This window comes from Lycorma delicatula, chromosome 9 (genome assembly GCF_047948215.1).
Source record: "Lycorma delicatula isolate Av1 chromosome 9, ASM4794821v1, whole genome shotgun sequence".
Classification (NCBI taxonomy): Eukaryota; Metazoa; Arthropoda; class Insecta; order Hemiptera; family Fulgoridae; genus Lycorma; species Lycorma delicatula.
Window position 1 is genome coordinate 131057798 of NC_134463.1, and position 27470 is coordinate 131085267.

General features: G+C 30.5%; 1 protein-coding gene across 3 annotated transcripts in view; it reads right to left on the reverse strand.

Annotated features, from left to right (window-relative positions):
- Positions 1-5798: 5798 nt before the first annotated feature.
- The window catches only part of LOC142330329 (uncharacterized), a 291326-nt gene continuing 269654 nt past the window's right edge, over positions 5799-27470 (reverse strand). Inside the window, exons 10-13 of one of the 3 annotated variants that reach the window (XM_075375554.1) lie at positions 24923-25090; positions 21984-22085; positions 11514-11669; positions 5807-7875 (exon numbers count right to left, since the gene is read on the reverse strand). In XM_075375554.1, coding sequence (XP_075231669.1) covers positions 7712-7875; positions 11514-11669; positions 21984-22085; positions 24923-25090 — 590 coding nt within the window. In that variant the 3' untranslated portion in view covers positions 5807-7711. Of the gene's footprint in view, positions 7876-11513; positions 11670-21983; positions 22086-24922; positions 25091-27470 lie in introns of all 3 variants that reach the window. The other 2 variants (XM_075375553.1, XM_075375555.1) reach the window with 2 other exon arrangements.

Below are 27470 nucleotides of genomic sequence, written 5' to 3' on the forward strand. Positions count from 1 at the left end.
ATTTGAAACAACAAGGGTTTCTTTAATAATATTGTAATCAAATGCTTCTCTTTGACAAACAATATGAACTACCAGTCACAGAAGAGGAGAAAAGTTAAAAGAAAATTACACTGTGACGAAAATAGAGATGATACTGAAAATGTGCAATTAAGTGGCAAACAAGGTTTTATTATAAATTGTTTAAATGTAATTTGCAACCGATTGGTGTCGGAAATTCAAAGGTGTATTGTAGCTTATCAAAATATTTTAAATTATTTTGTTGTTTTACAAAATGTTAATGAAAGAAACTTCATCAAATGAATATGATGAATGTCTTACAAACTTAATGTAAACATATTCATGAGACATTGATAAGAAAGTTTTTAATGAAGAGTTAGTCCATTTCTTGGAATTTGCCAGAAATGAACATTTAAATTCCCCATTAGAAATTATGAAACCGTATAATGAGGATTCAAAATTTCTAAATTTTGAGGCAATTTTAACAATATTTCTAACAATTCCAGCTTCCAATGCATCAGCAGAACGTTCTTTCGATGTCCGTAAAAAAATTAAGAACTATTTAAGAAATACTTTGGGACAGAGTAAACTGTCAAATTTATCCATATTATCTATTGAAAGTGATGTAACCGATCATGTTAATTTCAATGAAATAATTAATAATTTTGCAGCAGTAAAGCCCCAAAAGTAAATATTTAAATAAATGTTGTAATCATGTACGCATTAGATTTATATATCAATATGTGTAATTGTTTACCAAATTTTTTTATTTTTATGTAAAAGGTTTTCACGGATGAAGGAGAATTTATTTCACTTTTTATGCAATAATAAATATGGAAATGTTTTATAATTGTTTTATTTTTTCCATAGTAAAAGTTATTTAGTTGCGGTTAGGGGCCCTGAAATTCTACTTTGCCCATGGCTCCAACTAGTTATAACGCGCCACTGAAACGCAAAGTAAAAAAATGCTTGATCTGTAGGTCATACATTAGTATACCTCACTCGCCCACTCAGACTAATATAATTCATATACCAAAAATTTGTCAAATTCTGATTAACAACATAATGGATTTAAGTCAGTAGCAGCTAACAATATAAAGATGGCTTGACTAAAACATTACGAATATAAATGAATTTTCAATCGATTAAAAATATAACAGTTTTATAACCAAAGATGAATGTACGGTTAAAAAAAAGGACATCTTTTATTATTGGTGAGATCATAGTCGCTACATATTTTGTTGCATTTACAGGTAGTTAAATTCTTAATAATGTATGATATGAATCTGAAACATCTGTAATCTGGCTCATTTTATCCAAAAAATAAAATAAAAACAACAGTTAACATATGATCACTCTACTGTTGTTATCAGCAAAAACTCAAAAAAACCTAATTTTGTTATATTATTAAAAATGTCGGTGTAATTAATCAAGCGTACATTGATTACAGTTATCCTAATAAATGTTGGTTTCATAGAAATAATTTTTAGATTTAGAAAGGATTATCCAGAAAGGGATAATTTATTTTCAACATACCTGAACGCTATTTTTTGAAAACTATATCCTTGCCACCATCCACACCCTCAGTGCCTTTCACCCCTGTTCATTTATCCTTCAACTAAAGTAAAAATGCAGTCTCTGTATACACACATGTCATAATTATTGATGAAAATATGTTAATTATTTTCAACGTATATAATAAAGTTATATTTAAAAAAATACTGTATATAAAATGTATACGTGGTACTCAAAATTAGTTTATTATGGAATGTATATAATTTAACTTTTAAAATACTGCTAATACTAAAAACTGATATGTTTATGCAGAATAATAACATATGAAAAATACACTTTTTCATACAATATAATAAGTTATGTTTAATTTTTTACATACATAATTTTATAAACATTATTCCCTGTATAAAATACTATATTTAAATCATTAAATTTAACAATAATATCTTTTACTATTAGGAAACCTTTCTTAATAACTGTAATTACTTGAAAATAAAATATTTATAAACTTATTATTATTTTTATCAGTGTTACAGAGTATTAAAGATTTCTATCACATTTTCAATCATAGTATTTTACAAGGCATATATATTGAGAAACAAACTTTCAAATGTTCTTATACTGGATAGATTATTTTTAATCGGGCAGAATAAAACTACAATTAAAATTCAAAGATATCATTCAACCAAATCTTTTACTTTATATTCCTCACCCCTATAAGATGTCATGGTGGTGAGGAATGTAACTATTTAATTTCACATTCAGTGCTATCTGAAGAAAATGTGATATGCATCGTTCACCTCATCGCTTTTAATCTCATTTGTTATTAATAATTCTCATGGATACCTGACTTGCAATGTAGGTCACAAAATCATCATTAAATTATAAATATAAAACATTTAAAGATGGATTCAAATCGGTAAGTCTTAAATTAGGAAACTGGCATTCTACTGATTATCTATTCTTGCCCTTCTTGAAATTAAGTTCATGTAAAAAATTCACACACACGCTAGCACTGTGTAAGCAGTTCACATTTTATTCTTTATATAACTATCAAAGAGCAGACTTGAACTATCGAGAAAAATCAAAATTATTTGGTATTTCCTCGCCTGGATGAAGCGTGTTGGAGAAGAGTGTAGAACCAAGACAGTCAAATACTTTAGGCACCATCTAGCCATCATAAAACCCACTCCTTGTTACATGAAGGCTAATGATCTGCTCAAGAATCCTTCTTTTCTGAAGAGGATGTAATCCAAACAAAAAAGAAATACTTCTTTCTAAAAAGGATAATTTAACTTCAGTCAAGATATTATTGAGGCAATTAAGAGAATTAATCTTCTGAAAGTGAGACTGAAATTGATTTCAGCAAAGGAGGAAGAACTTGTTGAGAAGAAAGACATAAAATAATGAAATTCTGAAAAGTGGAATAGAAAAAAGGATAATTTGAGTGTATGCGAAGGGAAAGAAACTTAGTCACAAAACATAGCTACTGAGATGGAAGTACTCCAACTTTTAGAAGAGATCCGAGTGAAAATTCCTACAATATAAAATTAACATGTCCAGTTTCTTTAGTAGGGAACTACAGGAATACAACTGACAGCTATCATGATGGTAATCATACTCAAAGACATTCCAGATTATATTTTAATTATTGTTAAGCACGATGGAAGCCTGAAATTAATCATTTCATTATTCATTTCATCCTTGATACAACCAAAGTAATTAAAAAGTGGGAAATATGAGAGCAAAAACAAAAACCCTTTTAATCTTAAGCGCATAGCGTTAGATTGTCAAAATAAATCAGATGCTAGGTTAAATTAAACAATTTTGTTACAATCTGTATGCCCCCTCCATTCCACTTTGTCTGGTGCCAAAGAAATACTGAATTAATTGACAAATTTTCAATTTAACTGTTATCATTGGTAAGATAACATTAAGCGTAAAAGTTCTTGTCCTTTTTTTATAAAATGTTCAGTACGTATTGAGAACATATTTCCTCAAGGGGACATGATCTGTAAAATGGATTCATAAAATTTCCTTTCACTTGAGAGATGACAAGGAAGAGCTACCTGATAAATTTTCTAAGGGATCTTACCTAAATGCGAAACAGTTTAAATCTGAGTACTGGCTTCTCAAGGAAGCCAATTTGTTTTCAATTTTTAGTATCTGTTGCAAAACAAGCCTTGAATTGTAACATACTTATTAATCAAACAATCAAAGTAAAATAATACATTGCTTCCAGTATTTTTAGTTCCACTAATAAATTGCTTTTGTCCTTTGCGATATATAAATAATCTGTTTATGGATTTAAGAAAGAGCATTGTAGAAACAAATAATTTCAGAAAGCAGGGATTGCTTTCTGAAAATCAATACTTTTTTATTGTAATATCTTTCTTCATTCTAGACCTCTTTCCTAAATAAATATCATGTGAGAAACCTTGATCACATTGTGAGCTTGTCTAGAGATTCTCTTTAGAGAAAGCATAACAAGAAACTACAATGCCTATTAATTAAGTCAGGCCTGTACTCCTCTGAACGACATTCAAATCTCTGGCTGTTTAAGCTCACACCTTAAATAAATAAGAGATTAAAAGGATAATTATAATCGTTAACCAGTGGGATACAAAAATAATTGATGATATAAACTAGTTCCAGTAAATTTTCAAATATGTCAAATCGTAATTCAAACCGTATCAACAGTGAACAGAATCTTCTATGTCTGTATGCAATAACTTTTTAAGTACACCGGTATAAAAAAATGTGGTTGTGCCATTCAGGATTAAAACAAGATGATATTTCTACTCAGAAGAGTGTATTTTCTTCTCAACAGTATTGTAAATAACTGGCATATTTTAATGTATCATAAAAAATTACCTGATATGTTTTATAAAATAAAATTTTATGAAAAAATATTTCTAATTTATTCACCTAATTACATTCATTAAAATTAGATATAACTGCAGGCAACATGTATAAATATTTTTCTTTCTAGTATATTAGTATGGAAAAATGTGTAATGTTAACGGTAATATCTTCTTGGGAAACAGCTGGAGTATTAGCATTCTCCTAGGTTCTGCATCTGAAGAAATCTACAGCTTCCTTGGCTTAAACAGTAAGGTAAGCCTGTTTCTTCCTTAATTATTCAGTTCCTAATTTATCCAATTTATACACACATGCTTTACTGAAATGCATCATTTATACTTTCCATTTTGTATTATATCACCTAATTTATTTTTCCTTAAAGAGGTGTAATTACTCCCTCTGTAGCCATACTGTTGATGACTAAATGTTTTTTCCAATTCAAATTTTGTAAAAAAATAATAAGAATTGGGTATTTAACTAATTTTATTCCAGGTAAATGATACCTTAGAATTATCAAAAAGAACTATCTTATATTAAAATTTTACAGGTAGAATTTTTTGAAAACATAACTGTGATAATCTCCATGCAATTTCCTCATAGTAAAATTATAGGGGTAAAAACAACCGTAGAATTACTGTTAAAAATACCTTAATGTAAAGAAAATATTAAGAAATGTTTTTATATGTACATAACATCTTGAAAAGTTTAAGAAACCAACCTTTAATTTTGTTAAATAGAAAGAATATTATTAAAATACTGTAATTATTAATTCACTTTTTATAAAAATAATCTGGACCTGTATTTTTACTTCTGTTATTAAATTACTTTAAATAATTTATATTGATTTTCTTATAATTAACATAAACATAAAAAAAACTTTTAAGAGATTATATTACATACATACAAATATAATTTTTTCTTTATCATATTTTTTTACACATAGTACCCGTAACAATTGTTCATTATAAAAATGCTGAGTGAATTTATTTTCATCGTTATAATAACATTTTACAATAAATATACTGTATTACAGTTTAGCTAATTACATTTTTAACAAATTTTAATATTTTTATTGTTCATGAAAAAAGTAATCAATAGAGTAAGAATTAAATTAAATTTAAGATAATAAATACAAATAACAGTTAAACTAAAAAAAATAAAAAAATTATATAATCAGGCCATTCATAAATGATTTGATATTAAAAAAATTACAAATTTCAGCAGTCTACTTACTGCTTTTTGACCTCTAAAAATTATACCACGTTAGTTTATCATCATTATTATTCTTTATATATATATATATATATTTTTTTTTTCATTAGAGCACCATATATTATTTTCTACAATAAATACTAAAAATGATGCATTATAACACAATAAATAATATATATATATAACAAGGAAATGGTAATGAATGTATGATAATAATAATAATAATATATTAGCTTACGATAATAATTTATTATCATACTATATAACATAAAATATATAAATATGTAATCTTTATACATATTTAAAACACAGACTAGATTAGTATATTTATAATAAAATTGCAGAAATCACAGTGTTGTAATGATAAGTATTTTAAATATTAAGCTAAAATTATTATATTAATAATATTGGATAGCGGAAGATTAATGCTAGCTTCCTTTCTTTTAGAATTGTGATTTTTAACATAAGTTTTATACACGTAGTTTGACAAAGAATATGAAATAAACAGGCCAGCTTTTTTAGAGTTGAATCCAAAACTCCATTAATTTAAAAACATATTGACTGAGTATCAGGCACTTTTGACCAGGTTGTAGCATAATGTATAATGTGAACTTAAAAACTAAACTAAAACATAATTGAATACCTACAAACAGATCATAAATCAATTCTCTTAATCCTCTTCTGCATAAGTCATAATAATCATATGAAATGTTTCAGCTGTTCCCAAATAGATAATCTCATTTTAGTCGACTAGAAAAAAAAAGAAATGCCCTGCTATCTTTCAGGCCTTCATAAAAACATTTACACTAGCGTGTTAATATGTAGCATGTAAATATGTTCAATGATTCTTACTATTGTAATGTATGTTATTCAAAAGCCAAATATTTGCTTTTTTTATCATCTTTTCATCAGTGATGAGACATAAAAACAGATGAGACTTCTTGTCTCAATCTCATGAATGCGATTTATAATTTTAAAAATAATCTACTTTCACAGCTTAAAAGTAGATATGTCAAATAATAATTTTAGTTTTCATGCGAGCAAATTTGAACTGAAATTAAAATCTGAAAATAGAGAAATAGCGCAAATTAATCGCATCCATTTCACTCAAGTAATCAGCTACAAACAGCTTTAGCCAATCGGTTAAATAACTTACTTAAATTGTATCTGCAGCGATTACTTAAAAATTTGGTTAAAAGTAATACAGGAAGGTGCATATGATCTTTAGAATTAAATTACTTATTTTCTTTATTGGGAAATGATGTCTTCCATTAGTAGTGAAAACTGTTTAACAGAGCAACAAAGCAGTTAGCATTTGCCGGTTGAAGGGAGAACTACTAATGGAAAATAAGACTTATTCCAACAGTAGCTAATTTTTTCTATTCATATTTTCTTTAACATTTAAAAAAAAAAAATATAACACAAAAGTGAATTCACAGTTATATCTGTGTGTACATGTATGAGCACGATATATGTGATTTATGTATTTATAGTAACTTCAAAACTAACAGAATGAATATCATAAAAAAAATGAAAATAGTACAAATAATGTTTGTGGAACATTTATTAGCTGTCATTTCATTAACTTAACTTGCATATAAAAACTTCAACAAGGTTTATAATAATAAAAATAAAGAAAACAATAAATGTAGGAAAGAGCTGGAGGAAAGGTAAAGAAAGGGGCCAAAAGGACTCACCAGAAATAACTTTATGTTTTCATTAGATTATTCTTCGAGTTAAAAATCAAACCTGCTTGTCCTGACTAACTGCATCTTAAACTATTTCTTCTTTTAATATGTACTATTCTTCAAAATTAAAAGCCTGTTTCAATAGCATGGCTCAAAGTACAGTAATTCATCTCAACTTCCACAATGTAATAATACCGACCGATTATTATAATTTCTAATATATATTTTTTAATCATAATAAATAAAAGCAGATAATACTAAAAAAAATTAATATAAAAAATATTTCATTTTAAAATATAATACATTAATATGTATGGGGATCTTATACATTTATTTATAATATATATATTTTGTAGGAAAAGGATAACTTTATTAATTTTTAATTTTGTACACTACACATATTTAGTCTTTTATTTTTTTTAATGGAAGATTTTTTTTTAAGTAGATTTTTGAACTGATTTTCCATCTTGAGTTGCAGCTGATGCTGAAATGGTATTCTTTTTCATTGGTGACGGTTCCAGATTTAGATTTTTATTTGACATAATAAATCTATGATTTTTCATGTTGCTTAATTTTAATCCATTATCAACTCTTCCTGAATCTGTAAAACAAAATAAAAAAAAAAAAAAAATCTGTACTGTTAGTATATATATATATACACATACACACATACACACACGAGTATAACACTATTGTTATAAGTTATGCTAATAAACACTGTTCTTGATAAATAAAAGTTTTAATAAAATAAAACTTCTTTTATGCTGATTCCTTTCCTAATGTAACTATTTATGCTGAATTAAAAAATGAAATCAAAATTGTTCCATCACCCACAGTTTTTGTGCGATAACATTACTGAAGTATTGCTTTTGCAAATTTCAAGAATGTAGTTTTACATTACATTACATAAAAGAATATTTTAATGATTTCTAACACAGGGTGGGGTACAAATATAACATTATGAAGACGATAGCTCTACATATATTATGATTCATTTGCTGTACGTACTGAAGTGTAAACAAAGAGTGGTCTTCTAAGTCATACGATTAACATACCAGTATTGTTTAAATATTTGTTTTACATGTACATACTGTGTTTTCATTCTGTTTTGTGATTTGGAAGTTACAGTTACAATTACTGTGTTGAATGTGTTGTGCTGGTGAATAAATATGCTGAGGAAGTGCGTAAATGATCCGTAATGTTCTGTTACACATATGGGAATTTGATGTTAAAGAATGACAAAGTTTGACTGTGCTAGTTAAAAAATGTTATGAACTATACTTTGAGTCTAAAGTTGAGGATTAAGAAAAGAACTTAGCTCTTCATATCTGCTGTTCACCTGCGAAATATCTGACAGAATGGGCTAAGGGTTATCGGTACATTAGTTTTGTGATATTGATGGTGCGGTATGAACCGCAAGACCATTTGTCAGACTATTATTTCTGTAGTACAAAGATAGAAGGAATAAGTAGTAAATATAAACGCACAGTGCAGTAACTGAATTTACAATCTGCTGTAAGGCCAGCACCTCATGGCAAGAGTGCTTCCTGAATCGCATTCTCCAAGCACATCTAACTTCAGAAGACGAATTGGAATATGAGGTTGCCACTTTAGTTCAACAAGAGCAAGACGATCCTACTTTTCAAGCAGAATCCTCTTCCCGTGGACCTCATCTGAAAACCCAAGGTGAATTAAATCATTTTCTTTGAGGTTTGAATTTGGCGAAGAAACAAGCCACTCGACAAGAAACAAGAACCCAACTACCATCATGACATTGTGTTCTAATTATTATTAGTAATATAAAGATAAGGGTGTAATTTGTCCCTAAAAATTAATTTTTTGTATTCACACCTGGATTTCTTTCTGGGCAATCTTGTCACCATCAATGATGAGCACGGGGGGGGACACTTCCACCAGCAAATTTCAGTCATGAAAATCAGCTATCGATGAGAGTGGAATACCAGAATCCTCACAGATTATTGTTGACTAAAGAGGAAAGTTTCAGGTGCCAAACACAAAACGAAAATCTCTGCTTGCAAATAAATTCTTATATTTCTTTTAAAGTTTAACAAAAATGGTGGGCGATGGAGAAAATCTTACATATCTGAATTCAGCATGAAAATTTCTATTAGGATTACATATTTTGTTCCTCAGCGTTAGTTTTAGTGATAATTTTCTGCACATTTTTTCCTAGAGGACATTACCATGTAAACTATAAATGATTTAAATATATAGTTATTATCTCATAAGCTGGCTTTGATGATGTGGACTGATATATGTGTAATAATAAGATGATGTAAAAGTGTAGGTAACATTAGAAATGCAATCAACAAAACTCCTACCACTGTCTAATTAACAGTCATTAATCTGATTTCAACTGGTTTCAAGACCGCTGGAATGGAAAATGTGGATAAACAGTAAAAACAAATGATCTCTCTGTTGTCTTTCTGCTACATTTTCATTGCTTAGGTACAAATGTTTCTTATCACACATTTTTTAAATCATTAGATATCTATATATTAACAAAATTTGAAATGTTTGTCAATAAATTGATTTCCTTTTTAGTTTTAAATATATCTTTTTACAATATTGCTAATATTAACCTTTAAAAAAATATCTTTTTATCTACTATTCTATAACTTAGATAATATTGATATGATCTGAATACAACCCTTGGTAGTGGAAGGCTAGATTTATCAGAAGTTGTATTAGGGTAAATAATATTTCAAAAATATGCCAGGGATTGTACTTAGCCAAATAATGATCTCTCTCATTTTGTTTGCTTATTTTGCATTCTGTCAAAAACTACGGAAAACAATTAAAGTATGCACAATTTATAAAAGTTCTATCTAAAACATTTTCTAAATCTTTTATCAGGGAGTAAAATAGTAAATTCAATTTAAGGTTATTAATCGAGCAAAGTAATGGTGACAGATACTCGTACTACAATTTAAAATATTACACTGCCATGACAATACATTCACTCATTCATTCCTTTATTAACATTTCTCTGAAAAAGAGGGTAAAATTATTAAAAGATAAAATTAAAATAAGAAACATCTTGAAAAAATCTTGTACTACTGTATTAAGGGAATCCTCCTAGATCAAGAAATTTGTTCATTAGCAACATGAGAAAATAAATATACAGCATAACAACATAAATAACAATAATATAAATATTACTGATATGAGTTATGTATATGTGATAAATAAGGAACCAGCTGATACAAATCAGCTGTCAAATGTGTAATAATTTCAAACAGTTTATAAAGCCTTATCAGCCAATTTAACACTTTATTATAATTTGCTTTCCTATTAGAATAAGCCTTGTTATCACAAATAATAACCCCATTTATGATGTCTGTGATTCAATTTCTCAATGCAAAGGTCTTAATACTGATAAAATTCACGATTAACTATATGATATGGATCTATAGTGTTGAGTGTAGTGATGATACCTTCAGTTTCTTTTTCTGTATTTTTCAGTTACTGAAGCTACTGAGCAGTTGCCAGTAGCTTCCTAATTAACTTTTCTAATGAATTTTCCTTCAATTTCTTACAACTTCTATGACCAACCCACTTCACTTATAACTTAAGTTTAACACAGGCTAAATATATGTTCATGACGAACAGAGGAGTAGGAGCCCTTGTTCAATCAATGAATATAAAAGATCTGGAAAACCTTTGCTTCATGTTTTTGGCATAGAATTTCCACACATTGCACAGAGTGCAAGGTAGAGAAGTGTTGCTAAAAAAGAAGGGTGTTATAGGTTATATTTAATGCTACTTTAAAAAATCTTGACCAACACATATAAAAATTAGAGGCTAGTGTCTGTAAAAGCACTTTAGGACTGCTCTTTTTTATTACTTCCAATTATAACAACTTTATAACAAGTAACTTGTACAACATTTTCCTCCCTCCACAGCTAGGCTCTCTAAACGATTTAGTAATGGTAAACTGCTGAGGAATAATACTGAACAGTTTGAAATCTCACACAGTAGAGGGTAAGTATTTGCCTCTACTAGTAAATATAAAAAAATACATAGAAAATAATAGTGACAGTTAGAAAAATAAAAATGTATAAATATTGATAGGTAAATATTGAAATTTTTTTTCTTAGTTTTCATTAATGTCTGACTGAGCCATACTTTCAAAACATGCCATATTACCCCTAATCTACAGCAAAACAAACTGCACATTTCTAATGTCACTTTATTTTTTACTATTAGTATCTTTACCAGGTTTATCAACAGAACTTGGGTTAAGTATCAGCAACTGCTGTAACAGTTGATCATCCACAGAGTTAGGTGCACTTCCACCTAGACTTTCTCTTGCTACTGCCACTAATTCTGGATGTTCTGTCAATGTATCAGTCAATCCGGCAATCAAAACATCTGAAAAAATTGCTTATTAAGAAATTTGATTAATGAAGTAATAGATTATTTTTAACGGCGATTGATTACTAGAAATAATAGCAAGTTTTATTTGGTAAAATTCTTTTAAAATATACAAGGTACATTAAAGAACGTAATAGTAAATTACGCAATGAGTGTATAATGAGAACTATTGTTGAACGAGTGCAAAGTAAGTTACAACACAAGCCAATTGGTTCACGTAGTTAACTTTGCAAGAGTGCATTAATACCCACTAGAAAGTTGTGTAGCCTATTTTTTCTGAGGTTGAAAAAATATTATGATTATTAATTTAAATCAATGTAGAATACATTGTTTATGAAATATTTTTTTAATTTTTTAAAAAGTACATTAAAATTAAAAAATAACATTTTACGAGTCGGAGAGTGGATGTTAGAAGTTTAAAAAAAGTTGGTAGGTTAGAAAATTTAAAAAGGGAAATGGATAGGATGAATGTAGATGTAGTAGGAATTAGTGAGGTTCGGTGGAAAGAGGAAGGCAATTTTGGTCAGGTGATTTTAGAATAATTAACTCAGCTTTAAATAATGGGCAGGCAGGAGTAGGATTCGTAATGAACAAGAAGATAGGGAAGAGTTAAGATATTTCAAAATGCATAGCGATAGAATCATTGCAATAAGGATAAAATCAAAACCTAAACCGACAACGATTGTAAATGTGTATATGCCTACAAGCGCCCATGATGATGATGATGAGGTAGTGTGTGTATACGAAGAAATTGATGAAGCAATTAAACATGTAAAAGGAGATGAAAATTTAATAATAGTTGGAGATTGGAATGCAAGCATTGGAAAAGGCAAGGAAGTAAATATAGTGGGTGAATACAGGCTGGGCAAAAGGAATGAAAGAGGGGACCGACTTATAGAGTTTTGCACGAAGTATAATTTAGTAATTGCCAACACCCAATTTAAAAATCATAATAGAAGAATATACAATTGGAAAACGCCAGGCGATACTGCAAGGTATCAGATAGATTATATCATGGTTAAACAAAGATTTAGAAATTAACTACTCAACTGCAAAACTTACCCTGGAGCAAACATTGATAGTGACCATAATTTGGTGATAATAAAATGTAGATTGGGGTTTAAAAACCTGAAGAAAAGGTAAAGAAGCTTGAGGAAGAAGAGGTAAAGAAGATTTTTGAGGAGGACATCGCAAGAGGTCTGAGTAAAAAAGATAATGTAGAAAATGTAGAAGAAGAATGGGAGAATGTTAAAAAGGAAATTCTTAAATCAGCAGAAGCAAACTTAGGCGGAACAAAGAGAACTGGTAGAAAACCTTGGGTTTCAGACGATATTTTGCAGCTGATGGATGAACGTAGAAAATATAAGAATGCTAGTGAAGAAGAAAGTAAAAAGAACTATCGACAATTAAGAAATACTATAAACAGGAAGTGCAAACTAGAAAAAGAAGAGTGGATTAAAGAAAGGTGTTCAGAAGTGGAAAGAAAAATGAACATTGGTAAAATAGATGGAGCAAACAGAAAGTTAAGGAAAATTTTGGGGTACATAAATTAAAATCTAATAAGTGTTAAACAAAGATGGTACACTGATTTATAATATGAAAGGCAAAGTCTATAGGTGAGTGGAATATATTGAAGAGTTATACGTAGGAAATGAATTAGAAAATGGTGTTATAGAGGAAGAAGAGGAAGTTGAAGAGGATAAAATGGGAGAAACAATACTGAGATCTGAATTTAAGAGAGCATTAAAAGATTTGAATGGCAGAAAGGCTCCTCGAATAGACGGAATACCTGTAGAATTACTGTGCAGTGCAGTTGAGGAAGCGATTGATAGATTATACAAACTGGTGTGTAATATTTATGAAAAAGGGGAAGTTCTGTCAGATTTCAAAAAAAATGTTATGGTCATGATACTAAAGAAAGCAGGGGCAGATAAATGTAAAGAATACAGAACAATTAGTTTAACTACTCATGCATCAAAAATCTTAACTAGAATTCTATACAGAAGAATTGAAAAGAGAGTGGAAGAAGTGTTAGGAGAAAACCAATTTGGTTTCAGGAAAAGTATAGGGAAAAGGGAAGCAATTTTAGGCCTCAGATTAATAGTAGAAGGAAGATTAAAGAAAAACAAACCATCATACTTGTCATTTATAGACCTAGAATAGGCATTCGATAACGTAGACTGGAATAAAATGTTCAGCATTTAAAAAAAATAAAATTTAGATAGAAGAACAATTGCTAACATTTACAGGAACCAAACAGCAACAGTAATAATTGAAAAATATAAGAAATAAGCCGTAATACGAAAGGGAGTCCGACAAGGATGTTCCCTATCCCCGTTACTTTTTAATCTTTACATGGAACTAGCAGTTAATGATGTTAAAGAACAATTTAGATTCAGAGTAACAGTGCAAGGTGATAAGATAAAGATTCTACGATTTGCTGATGATATAGTAATTCTAGCTGAGAGTAAAAAGGATTTCGAAGAAACAATGAATGGCATGGATGAAGTCCTACGCAAGAACTATCGCATGAAAATAAACAACAACAAAACGAAAGTAATGAAATGTAATAGAAATAACAAAGATGGACCACTGAATGTGAAAATAGGAGGAGAAAAGATTATGGAGGTAGAAGAATTTTGTTATTTGGGAAGTAGAATTACTAAAGATGGACGAAGCAGGAGCGATATAAAATGCCGAATAACACAAGCTAAACGAGCCTTCAGTAAGAAATATAATTTGTTTACATCAAAAATTAATTTAAATGTCAGGAAAAGATTTTTGAAAGTATATGTTTGGAGCGTCGCTTTATATGGAAGTGAAACTTGGACTATCAAAGTACCTGAGAAGAAAGGATTAGAAGCTTTTGAAATCTCTGCTATAGGAAAATGTTAAAAATCAGACGGGTGGATAAAGTGACAAATAAAAAGGTATTGCTGCAAATCGATGAAGAAAGAAGCATCTGGAAAAATATAGTTAAAAGAAGAGACAGACTTATAGGACACATATTAAGGCATCCTGGAATAGTCGCTTTAATATTGGAAGTACAGGTAGAAGGAAAAAATTGTGTTGGCAGGCCACGTTTATGTAAAACAAATAATATGTAAAACAAATTGTTAGGGATGTAGGATGAGGGGGTATACCGAAATGAAATGACTAGCACTAGATAGAGAATCTTGGAGAGCTGCATCAAACCAGTCAAATGACTGAAGACAAAAAAAAAAACGTTATTAGTTATAAGTTTCTAATTTTCTTTGTTATTAATTGTTGTTAAAGACATTCTTTCTTCACACGGTGTACTTTTAAATTAGCCTCTGCTAGCAAACTACTAAATCCAATTAAAATCAAAGTAAAAAAAAACAGCTGATAGATTAAAAAATACCTGCTTGTGACCGGTCAGTGGTTGAAAAAAGTAGGCTTTGTTTGGTTAAACACCTGTATCATAATGAAAATATGTTTCATAATGACCCTCATTATGATGCAGGTTCCAGCCACATATTTCAAACATTATAATACAGCCGTACAAAAAAGATACTTTTACATTTATACCATATTTAATAACCTGCATACTTCTTACACTCCGATATCTCCTAGGTATACAACAATTAGCTGAAAATATCTCTCTAGAATTTGTATAGCATCTGAATGTAGAAATGCATAGATTACATGATAGTTTGTGTCGATTATTATTAAGACTCATTGGTCTCCTATAAAAAGAAAAAATTAACTATGAACATCAAAAGCCACAACAAATGGAATCAGAAAGGATAATATAGCTTTGTAACATTTAATTTTTAAATGATCAACAGGTATTTTCATAATTCCTGTTATGAAAATACACGCTCAAAAATATCGTCTTCCTTTTTTAACTATAAAACATGGGTTTAATGTGGTATTTGTTAGTACAGAGTTAAATTTATATAAATTATAATAACTTTTTATAGATTTAACTAAATACCTGCAAATTTTATTACCTTTGGTTTAACTAAGAAAATTGATTAAATAACATCATTAGAAATAAAAAAATTTTTAAATTTTATAAATTGGGTAGGGCCTAAATTTTCAGCTTTTTGCAAATGTCAGTCTGATTCAGTGACATTATTGCCGGACTTTTTCTACATTATTAATGTTATTGAAGTGTTATTCAGTTGCTGGCTTCCTTAAATTCTTAGCCCTGCAGAGGATGACTAAGGGGGTCTTCTGATGCTGATATAGATGTATAGATAGAATGATAACCTGGGTGTCTAGGGGCCCGCCTGGGTGCTTACTTCACCAAGATAAGACGTTTTGGCATCAAGCTTGGTTATCTGAGATATTCACTTTTAGGATGAGATGAATGTGTACAGAACTCTGTGATGGACTTGCAGTGTGGGAGGGTATAGGGCATTGACCTTGCTCCCGAAAGCAGACCAGAGCAGAGAGAGATAAGATATGTTTTCATTAGAGGTATTAAATTTGTGAATTTGTTTCTTGATTTTAAGTAAATCAAGAGGATATTGAGTAAATTGAATTGTAGGACAAGATTGTCGTTTTTGTGATCAATACTTGTTTTGTTGGTATGAGAATAGTATTTTTGGTGTTTAAGGACTCAAATCAACTAACGATCTGAATGCACAGTCTAAATGAAGTTAGATATAGGATGAGTTTTTGTGAAACGTTTGGTGTTAGAGAGGAAGGCATGGGGATCACGCTTTCGCAAATTGGTTAATTTGGTAGTTGAAGGTTGTAAGTTAAGGTAGGTGGTGTCGTGGTTGGAAGAGGCCACACAAAAGCGATAGTAGGTTGGGTAAATACTGATGGAAATGTCTGCTGAGGCATTTGCAACAGTGGCATTCTAACAGAGGCCAAATTGATGTTTTTGTATCAAGTTTAAAAGGTCTAAAAGATGACCTCCAGTAAAGCCAATCAGGATTAGAAACAGAGGGAGTGGGGTGGCGTCCAGGATCATCACAAGGGAGTGCTTCCCCTATGGGGTCAGGAAGTTATTCAGCATTACTTTCTTATATCCCATAAAATGAAAGATAATGCTATATTTTTGAACCGCATAGCTCATTGCTGAAAACATAAAAAATTTGAAAACATGGCTTGTTTGAAAGTTTATTGTTTTCTTACTTTATTCATGAATCTGGTAATAATGTTGTTTGCCTACAACAGGCTTCATAATATTCATTTGAGAACTTTACAAATCCCAATAAAGAAAAAAGTAAAATTTTTCAGACAGGTCCTCTGAGATGATGTGGTCTGAGCGATTTCCAACAAAAGAACAAAAAGTTATTTTATTACATCACCAAAGTTCAGCCTCCTCCTAGTGCATCAGTTTCAAAAATTATATTCATTTTTTTTCTTTAATCATACCGGCTACTCAACTTCCTTTATTAATAGCCATGAAGCTCTCAAATAACTTTGATGAAGTATATTAGAGTGAATAAATTCAAAAAAGATTTAAGTTTTACAAAAGTATTAACATTTAAGGAAGAACCATTCATCAAAATTTTGTAAATTTGTAATGGCGAGCTATATGTATACTCTGTAAGCTATGTATATGCCTACATCTGCCATTTTATGAGTATTATAAGTTCAACCATCATCGCTAATATTCTTATTTCAAAATAAAATTTACAAAATACCATATATAACAATATACTTATAAAATATTATATTCCATATTACCATCAAAATATTTAATCTGTAACTTACTATTAACAAACGTAACAGTAAACAAAATATAAGGAAAACCTCCATGTGTTAAAAACAATACAGGTACAAGCAGGGATAAAAACGCCATATTCCTTCACGGTGCAATAAAAATAACTCCTACTGCTAAATCGATTACATAGTAATGCACTTTGAAATATAATTACTGACATTGCTATTTGCATAAGATGTTGCTAAATATACTGCTAAATGCATTATTGTGTTAAGTAATCGATAGTAAAATGTTATACAAGTTTTGAAAGAATTAAGCAATTATCTCAGGGTATGTAAAATGAATCAACATATAATATCATAAATACATTTTCTAAGTAACAGTTATCCAAACAAGGCTGAAAATAAATTTAAAAACAAACTCTAAATATTCTTCTATTAGGTAAACTATTCAACTAATCACTTAATTAGGTAAACTCGGTGCTTAAAAAAGTTTAAAAATAAAAAAGAATTTCAATTCTTTAAATTCTGATTAATGAAAATCAGACCCAATTTAAAAAAAAAAAAAGTACAAAAAACTTAATATAATCCATAATTTAGCACAAACTTGCTGATGATATAGTAATTCTAGCCGAGAATAAAAAGGATTTAGAAGAAACAATGAACGGCATAGATGAAGTCCTACGCAAGAACTATCGCGTGAAAATAAACAAGAACAAAACAAAAGTAATGAAATGTAGTAGAAATAACAAAGATGGACCAATAAATGTGAAAATAGGAGGAGAAAAGATTATGGAGGTAGAAGAATTTTGTTATTTGGGAAGTAGAATTACTAAAGATGGACGAAGCAGGAGCAATATAAAATGCCGAATAGCACAAGCTAAACGAGCCTTCAGTAAGAAATATAAGTTGTTTACATCAAGAATTAATTTAAATGTCAGGAAAAGATTTTTGAAAGTGTATGTTTGGAGCGTCGCTTTATATGGAAGTGAAACTTGGACAATCGGAGTATCTGAAAAGAAAAGGTTAGAAGCTTTTGAAATGCGGTGCTATAGGAGAATGTTAAAAATCAGATGGGTGGATAAAGTGACAAATAAAGAGGTATTGCTGCAAATCGATGAAGAAAGAAGCATCTGGAAAAATATAGTTAAAAGAAGATACAGACTTATAGGCCACATACTAAGGCATCCTGGAACAGTCGCTTTAATTTTGGAAGGACAGGTAGAAGGGAAAAATTGTGTAGGCAGGCCACGTTTGGAATATGTAAAACAAATTGTTAGGGATGTAGGATGTAGAGGGTATACTGAAATGAAACTACTAGCACTAGATAGGGAATCTTGGAGAGCTGCATCGAACCAGTCAAATGACTGAAGACAAAAAAAAAAAAGGACAAACATCTAAAATTTTTAATTTCCAACAAAAGTAAGTGACAAAGCATAATTTTTACTTTTTAATGTGGTTTCCGCTCCCCAACTGAGGAGGGACTGAGAGAGTATAGTGCATTATTTTCCAAAAAATGGGTACATTAATTTGTTGTTTTATATTGTCAGTCTTAGTCTTTCTTACAATTGTGATACGCATTAAGCATCTGAGGTACTATGTAGTACTGTTCATAGTTTCTTTCTCTGACAATAATGTCATCTCTTAAAGTTATTGTAATAATGAAAGCCACTGAGGTGAACAGAGGTAAGGTTTTACCTGTAGAGCTAAATACCACCTGCATTTTAGCGAGTTTAGTGAGCACAGTACATTTGACTCAGAGAAGAGAGCAACAGGAAATCATTCAATCCTCCCTTTCATTAATAAGCCTGGAATAGGAATCTTGTTGAAATGAATAAAATCGTTCTCAAATGAATAGCATTTTGAATCGCATCACCTACATGGTGACACCATTATGGTTATGACACCTAATATATGGATAGAAGACGGTTTTATTATTTAAAAAAATCTTTTTTACATTATTTGCATTCATTTTTATATAAAATATCGTTTACCATATGGAAACAAGCAATTAAAAAAAAAAGTATGTAAAAATTTTAATTGATAATTTTTTTTAAAAATGCAGTGACACAAAACTGTAGCTCGCTGGAATGCAGTAAGTTAGATTATTTTGTTACCATAAGTTTTCTAATTAATTTTATAGAAGCCTTCAAATAAAAATATTTTGCATATTAGAATGACATCAGGCTACATATCTTGAAGTTATACTCCATTGGTAGATCCAGTAGTAAACAGCAACAATAAAAAATTAATGAAAAATATTTTCTAAGCGGATAATGTTATTGCTGATCTAAAAATTTATCTTCCAGTGTCTGAGAAATGTTTACAAGACCATCAGAGTAACTTCCTCTGGAAGATTAAAAAGAAGGATCATCAAAATCAATCTGCTCGGTGAAGAGTAAGGCTTGAACAAAGTAACAGACTATTCTTGAAAAATACAAACTGGATGAATGAAATATTTTACATAAGTGATTTCTACTTAAGAAAATTTATTAAGATTACAAAAATATTAAATTTCCTAACACTGCCAGATCTTGATGTTTTTGAAGTCTTTAGGCTGCTAAAGTGGTTCATGAAAATGTCCACCTGTTGCTCAGTTTTCATCAGAGGAGTTTGGCTGCTGAACTACTCAACTGATCTTGTTTAAATTAAGCAGTGGCAGCTTGTAGCTAAAATTAGTGGGGGTGCTTCTCCAGAAATGTTTTAGCCTTTGTTTTAAAAGGAAACAATCACGTATAAAAAGTTAAGTTGTCTGTAAAATAAAAGAACTGAAAAAAAAGAATCAAATAGACTAGCTGGAAGCAGGATAATAATCTAATTCATCATACTCAAGAATACGGTACATGGTTTTTAAGCACAACACACGTGGAGTAAAAAAAAAAAAAACTACCTTCCACCAGCATGCCAGGGTCGGCACTGCACGAACGACAGTGTTCTCTCTCCCTCGCAGCCTCGCATGCAGCATCCTATGTGCACATGCACACAACAGCTAAACACCATGCCACTGGAACTGTGAAGTGCACAGTTCCATACAAAAATTTTTGTAAACTGGGGAATGGCTACTGACATTATATAATGTACAAGTATAAAGAAAGAATTAAAGAAAAAAGAACTCGTTATATTAATTGTTATCGATAACATCAAGTGGAATTAGGAGTGTGCATTTCCACCATGCCTATACGCGAACCACCACTGAAATTAAGTATCTGTCATCAGCATGATGGTTCCTGTGGAATGAATCTGTTTTTAAATCCTACTAAAAATTTAATCACAGTGATTGTAATAATAATAGTAACAAATAAAATAATCTTTAATCGATTCAGTGAGTTTGATTAAGATATTTTTAAAAATAATTTTGTGGATGATTTCTAATCGGCGTTATGAGTTAGACCTTAATGATAAATCAAATCCTAATCTAACTATATATCTGTAATATTCTTAAGAAACATTGTGAAGGTGTATTGGTTTTGAGGCAAGTCAACACAAAGTAACCAACCGGGCTGGTCTAGCACTGAACTTATCGCAACGCTGATTTCAAAATCGAGATTTCTAAAGTTCAAATCCTAGTAAATGCAGTTACTTTTATACGGATTTCAATACTATATCTTGGATACGGGTGTTCTTTGGCAGTAGGGTTTTAATTAACCACACATCTCAGCAACGGTTGACCTGAGACTGTACAAGATAACATTTCATTTACATTCATACACATCATCCTCTAAAGTAATACCTTACAGTGGTTCCAGAGGCTAAACAGAAAAAAAACGGGTCGAAGACAAAGAGAGGCAAGACAAGACAGAACTACAGAGAGGAAATCGAGTCAGACTCAGAAACAGGACTGCTGAATAGTAAATATATAAGTAACTGACTCAAAGTTACATATACAGAGACCAAAATGGAGATGGACATTGAGACCAATACCCAGACCGAGATCAAGACTGACTTAGTTTGATTTAAATGAGATGTGGTGACATGAGGCAATGCAAAGTGTTGTGAGACCAACAGCAGCATTGAGATGTAGACAGAGACTAAGATGACAGATAGAACGGCAGGAATGGATGAGAATAGATGAAAAAAGTCAAGGTGAGTTATTAATGAGCATTTCATAGAGTAAATTACCAACCTGTTGGTTAGTTGGATTATATTTACTTAATGTATCACATCTTATTAAGCGCATTACAATGATATAATGACTAAAAAAAAAGTGATCAACAATTTTCAAATACTATGTAACCCATTTTTACAAAACATATACTTTTATTTTCTTAATTTAACTTAACAGAAAAATTCACTAGAGTATATTATTGCACACACAATCACATATGCAATAATAAGGCTATGGGATGCTAAGGGCTTGATTTACAATCATACTCTAGTTAATTATAATTGGGATTTAATATTTCCTATGATTCTGGAAACTTTCTGCTTCTGTTATTGTTAGATTTTCATACAATTGCTATTGCAAAAGCATTATTATATATATATTTTTTTATGAACCAAATAATCTGCTTATTTAAATATATTTACTATCAATTCTTACTTTTTACAGATTCACAAGCACACTTGTACTAACTACCTCTCTCCTATCTCTCTTACTTAATTAGAATTTTATTAATGAAAATTAAAAAAATCATAATGAAATCAGAAAAGTAATAGTAACCTTACCTAATACTTTCTTTTCAAGGCTTCTAGAAATACGTCCTGTTTCAGCTTCAGTTTCTAGGAATCGTGTAAATTTTTCCAGAGCTTCTTGTGCTTCAGAACTACCTGTCAGTGAAAATAATGTTAGTAATTTTTTACTCAATCACTCATCACTCTCCTACAAAGCTACTTCATTAGCAATATTAAAAATAAGCAGAACTGTACACAGTTCTTACTAAGTTGTATTACTAATATGATATAACAAAATGAAAATATACTACTCAGAAGAATTTCAATATTTTACTTTTTGATTACAACGCTGTATGCATTCTTTCACTTACTTTGTAGAAATGATTTATTATAGAATGCTCTTTGCATTGATGCAAATTTTTCGATATACTTTCTTTTGATAGAGTTTTATTGTAAAATATTGTTCTTTACTCAAATTTTGCATATTTTAAAAAGTGAACCTTACTCATGAAGAAGCAAACAGAATAAATTTGAACCAAATAATTTGCATATAAGATATTTAACTAATTGTTTTTTAAACAAGAGATTAAAACAAAAACTATTTGAATAAACCATTATAGATTTTGAAAGAAAGATTTTAGCTACAAGACCCTGCTGTTGAAAATATTTGTTTTTAATGCTTTTTTTAAATATGTTTGAAAGTTGATGACTTTTAAATAAATTCTCATTTTTTGTAAAACCAATTCATAAAATATTATCTTTTCCAACATATAAAACCATCATTTTGAAAATGTACATAATATTTCACAAGCAAGTTTATTTACAGAAAATTTAGTTATCGATTAATTAGTGTTGAAAATACAAAAAAATTTCAAGCCTATTCATTCAAATGAATTAATTTAATGGCAGAAAAGATGAAATCAAACTAAAAGTTATGTCAACAATTTTCATAGTAACTCAGTTATGTTGGTGTTGCACTCATATTTCCAGAACTACTGGAACGATTTTAACCAAATTTGGTCATATTACTTCCACATATGGGGCATTGATGCCATTAAATTTTCAACTTAAAAGGTCAAGAGGGTGAGGCTGTACAGCAAGGTCATCATCTCAAGATTTCACTTAAGGTCTTATTTTTCTTAGACACATTTGTTAACAATTAATATAATATTTTCAAAATCGCACCTCCACCCCAAAAAATGCTCTAAATAAACTAGTGGCTAAGCGAGTATACTATGTCAATAGTACCCCCTCTCACCACAAGAGTGCTAGTGTAGCACTGATGTACAGCTATTGCAATCGTCTGCTATGTTGTGACATCACAGGTGAGTGGTAGGGTTAAATAAATGAATAATATTTAAAGTGTAAAAAAGTATTTAAAGTGGCAGCTAGTTCCACCGTACCCGCGCATATGAAATACAGTATGTGCGAGCACTTTAGTTAGAATCATTGAATTAAATAAACAAAAAATATTATACGAGGGCTATTCAGAAAGTAAGGAACGTTTTGGAATTTTAAAAAAACTCAGTACAAGAAAAACTTTTTATTACATACATGTAAAAGAGGTACTAAAATACTACTTTTCAACATAATCACCATACAAATTCAGGCACTTATCATAGCAGTAGACAAACTTTAAAATTCCTGTGTCATAGAATTCAGCCGCCTGTGATCTCAACCACTCAGTGATGCACCCATCTCGCACAGAATTTATGGAAGCCTAGCTTCTGTGAAACAATTTCAAACAATAAAGTCCGTGAAACTTGTGGGAAACATAGAGAAAGCTCAGTTATTGTGAAACGGCGGTTTTCACGAATCTTTTTGTCAACTTTGGAGACCAGATCGTCAGTCACAATGCTCGGACGTCCACTCTTCTCTTTATCGTGAACATTTGTTCGGCCATTTTTAAACTGAATACACCACTTGACAGAACTTTCACTCATTACGTTTTCCCCGTACACTTCACACAGTTCCCGATGAATTTCTATTGGTTTTAAGTTTTTTGCCAACAAAAAACGAATCACAGACCGCACCTCACAACTGGCGGGATTTTCGATTGCAGCACACATTTGAAATTTGTATATAAAAAAAAACGGGCACTGCGGAGATGTTCCCGTTGTCACGGCTGGACGCTGACTGAGGTGCCGAGCACGAGCACACCAATATATACGCAATTGGCGTGCGCGTGGCGGCGTCAGGTGGAAACATTCCTTACTTTCTGAATAGCCTTCGTAGTATAGGGAGCCAATATCAGTAGGTTGTACAATTCTTATGTGATTACCATCGATAGCCCCGAAGCAATTTGGAAAATTAGCGTATTTGCAGAAACCCTCTGAAACTTTCTGTTCTTTTGTAACAGAATGGATAACACATTCCAAATGTCACATGAAGGGTTTATCTGAACTGTTTTGACAGTCAAAAGTTTGTGAAACTTTTGACCATCCTAACAAATGAGACTTACAAAAGATGACTATCTCCACTGAGACGAGGGTGAGACTAATTACCTATAAGAAGCTCATAGACAAGGTTAAAACCTGACAATACATTAACTTAACTGTCTGAATATAAAGTAACTGTTCAGTATTTGAACACGCATGCCACACACACACACACACACACACACACACACACACACACACACACACACACACACACACACACACACACACACACACACACACACACACACACACACACATATCCACACACACACACACACACACACTCACACACACACTAACCATCTGAATGTGGGTGGAGACTTTATATAGAAATAATACATAGGTAACTTTTAGAGTTAATAAAATATCTTTCTCTATTTTTATAAACTTTTCTTTACAGAATACCTGTTAATTTACTGTGTTGGTAATAGTAGAAAAATAAATTCTAAAAATTGTGAATTCTATTGATTTCGAGCATTTAATTACTTTTTTTAAATTTTAAGCACAGCATAAAATATGATAGCCATTAAAAATAACATTTTCATACCATACCTCTCATCAGTGACTGGGAAAACATAACTTTAGCCAGTTGATAGATAACCTCTTCTAATGAGTATTCTGTGTATAAAAAATCGGCCACACGTAACCTTTCAAGAAGATCTTCATAATCTTCATCTGATAGTCCTTGTGTTCCTGCTTGCAACAACCTTTGTTTCAATTCTTAAACAAATAAAAATAAATATTAAATCAATTCAATTGTACACTGGTGACATAAAACAATTCATTTCATTGCTAAACAATAATAATAAATATATATTTAATTTTTCAAACATGTTATTCTACTGCAAATAAATTAATATCTATATTTCTTAAATATGTAAAATCACATGAAACCAAAGGCATCTCTAATTATTTGCAATCTCTGTAATAAGTGTAAGATCAACAATATTCACCCGTAGCAATGGTTTCACATTATTTCTAAATCATTAACTTAATTAACAATGGAAAATGTTTAACATGAAGTCTTATTGTGGTACTGAACAGAACCGGGGTATTTTACAACTGTAATTTAAATGAATAACGTAAAGTTTTATAACAAAAAAGAAAAAACATTGGTGCATGAAACATTTATTTAAAAGTAATGTTCTTTGAAGTTTTACATAACTGGTCAAGCGAACTAGCCCAGAATTTTTTTAGAGGAATCCATTATTTCTCAGATTGAGACAAGAATGGTTTATTATGTTTATATGTTAAGTTATATATATGGTATACCTGCTATTGCATTTAAATGACATTTCTACCTCACAGTTTGTGAGGAACTACAGTTTTTCCCTTATTACTACATGTATATATATATATATTAACTCCAAAACACAGTACCTAATATAAAAAGTAATTCACTTTTATGTTACAGTTGCTCAATTTGAGGATGTAAAAAGACACCGATGTTAATTTTGTAGATTACAGTAACTTGTTACAAACAGTATGGAACAAAGTGATGTTCATAATAATTCAAAATAGTTTCAGCGATACTAGATTTTTTGAGTACATCCCAATTTCTAATCTCAATTTCTTTTTAATTCAAACATTCTGATTCTCTAGGGGAAGACACTCACCATGTGACAGATGCGGTGACCACGCCACCCCCTCCCTACTTAGCCATTATGGGCTTTACTGGAGAACATCTTCAAAACCTTGGCAAAAGGCATCTCCCAGCCTCGTTCTTGCCTCAGTCAGGATGCCATCGATGTGAATGCCACATGTGTGACATTCACATAGAGTAATGTCACATGTGGCCAGATGGGATGAGGCTCCCAAATCAGCTGATTAGAAAGTCGAGAGTTCCAGCGTTCAAGTCCTAGTAAAGTCAGTTATTTTTACATGGATTTCAATACTAGATCGTGGATAACGGTGTTCGTTTGTGGTTGGATTTCAATTAACCACCCATCTCAGAAATGATTGAACACTGAGATTGTACAAGACTACACTTCATCTACACTCATACATATCATCCTCATTCATCCTCTGAAGTAATATCTGAAAGGTAATTACTGGAGGCTAAACAGGAAAAAGAAAGATGTGATGAGGCAGGGGTGGACATGACGCTCTCTGCCTCATCCCATCTGGCCAACCCAATGAAACTGAAATCTTTTTATAACATATAATTTCCAATATATTTCACTGTTGTGACAATTGTGTTACATTAATCCATTCACCTAACAATTTTTTTGTCATTACTTGGACACAAAGTATATCTTAATTTTGCATGTCTTTGCATCTTCTTAGTGTCTTTATTTAAATTATTTTTGTGAATATACTTTCACTGAGATTTTAAAAATGCTACAATAAAGTTATGGAGCGTAATATATGAACCATACAGAACGGTTTAATTGTTTCAAACTAGGTAGAATAATAATTGAGAAAAATTAATCTGGATAGTCATGATTATGGACTGAGAGTGATCATCTGAATAAAACGTAAATTATTATCAGGGAACATAGTCGGCCAACTCTCTATGAAATGATAGAAGATGAGAGAATTTGTTACTTGATTTTAAAAAAAAAGCTGATTATTTATTGCTGCCAATATTTGTGTCATAGTTAAAACATTTTCATAGTAGAACATTTTATGAAATAGAAAAATGTTATTTTTAAATCTCATAACAGGTGATGTGTAAAGTCATGACAAAATAATAACAGATTCTAAACAATTTACTACACAAGAAAGAAAATTAACTTCAGATAATTATGTTCATTATCCTAAGATTTATTTCTCATTATCCTCATTTATGATACCATCCTTTTACATTTTTTTATAACTATTTTTTTTATAAAAGAAAATTAGTGAGAAAAAACAAGTACAAATACAGTTTTTGTTGCTTTCAGCTGTGCAGTATTCAAAATTTAAAATGTATCGGCTTCAAGTTTCCATTTTTCAGATTGTACTGTCTGTCTATTAATTAACAACTTCAATAACTTTGGAAAGGGGCTTTTAGGAAGGAATAATTTTTTAGTATGACCTCTGCACAGATAATCACCCGATACAGTTGCACTGATATTAACACGGTAGCTATCTGCTTCTCAAAAATATGCATGCTTTC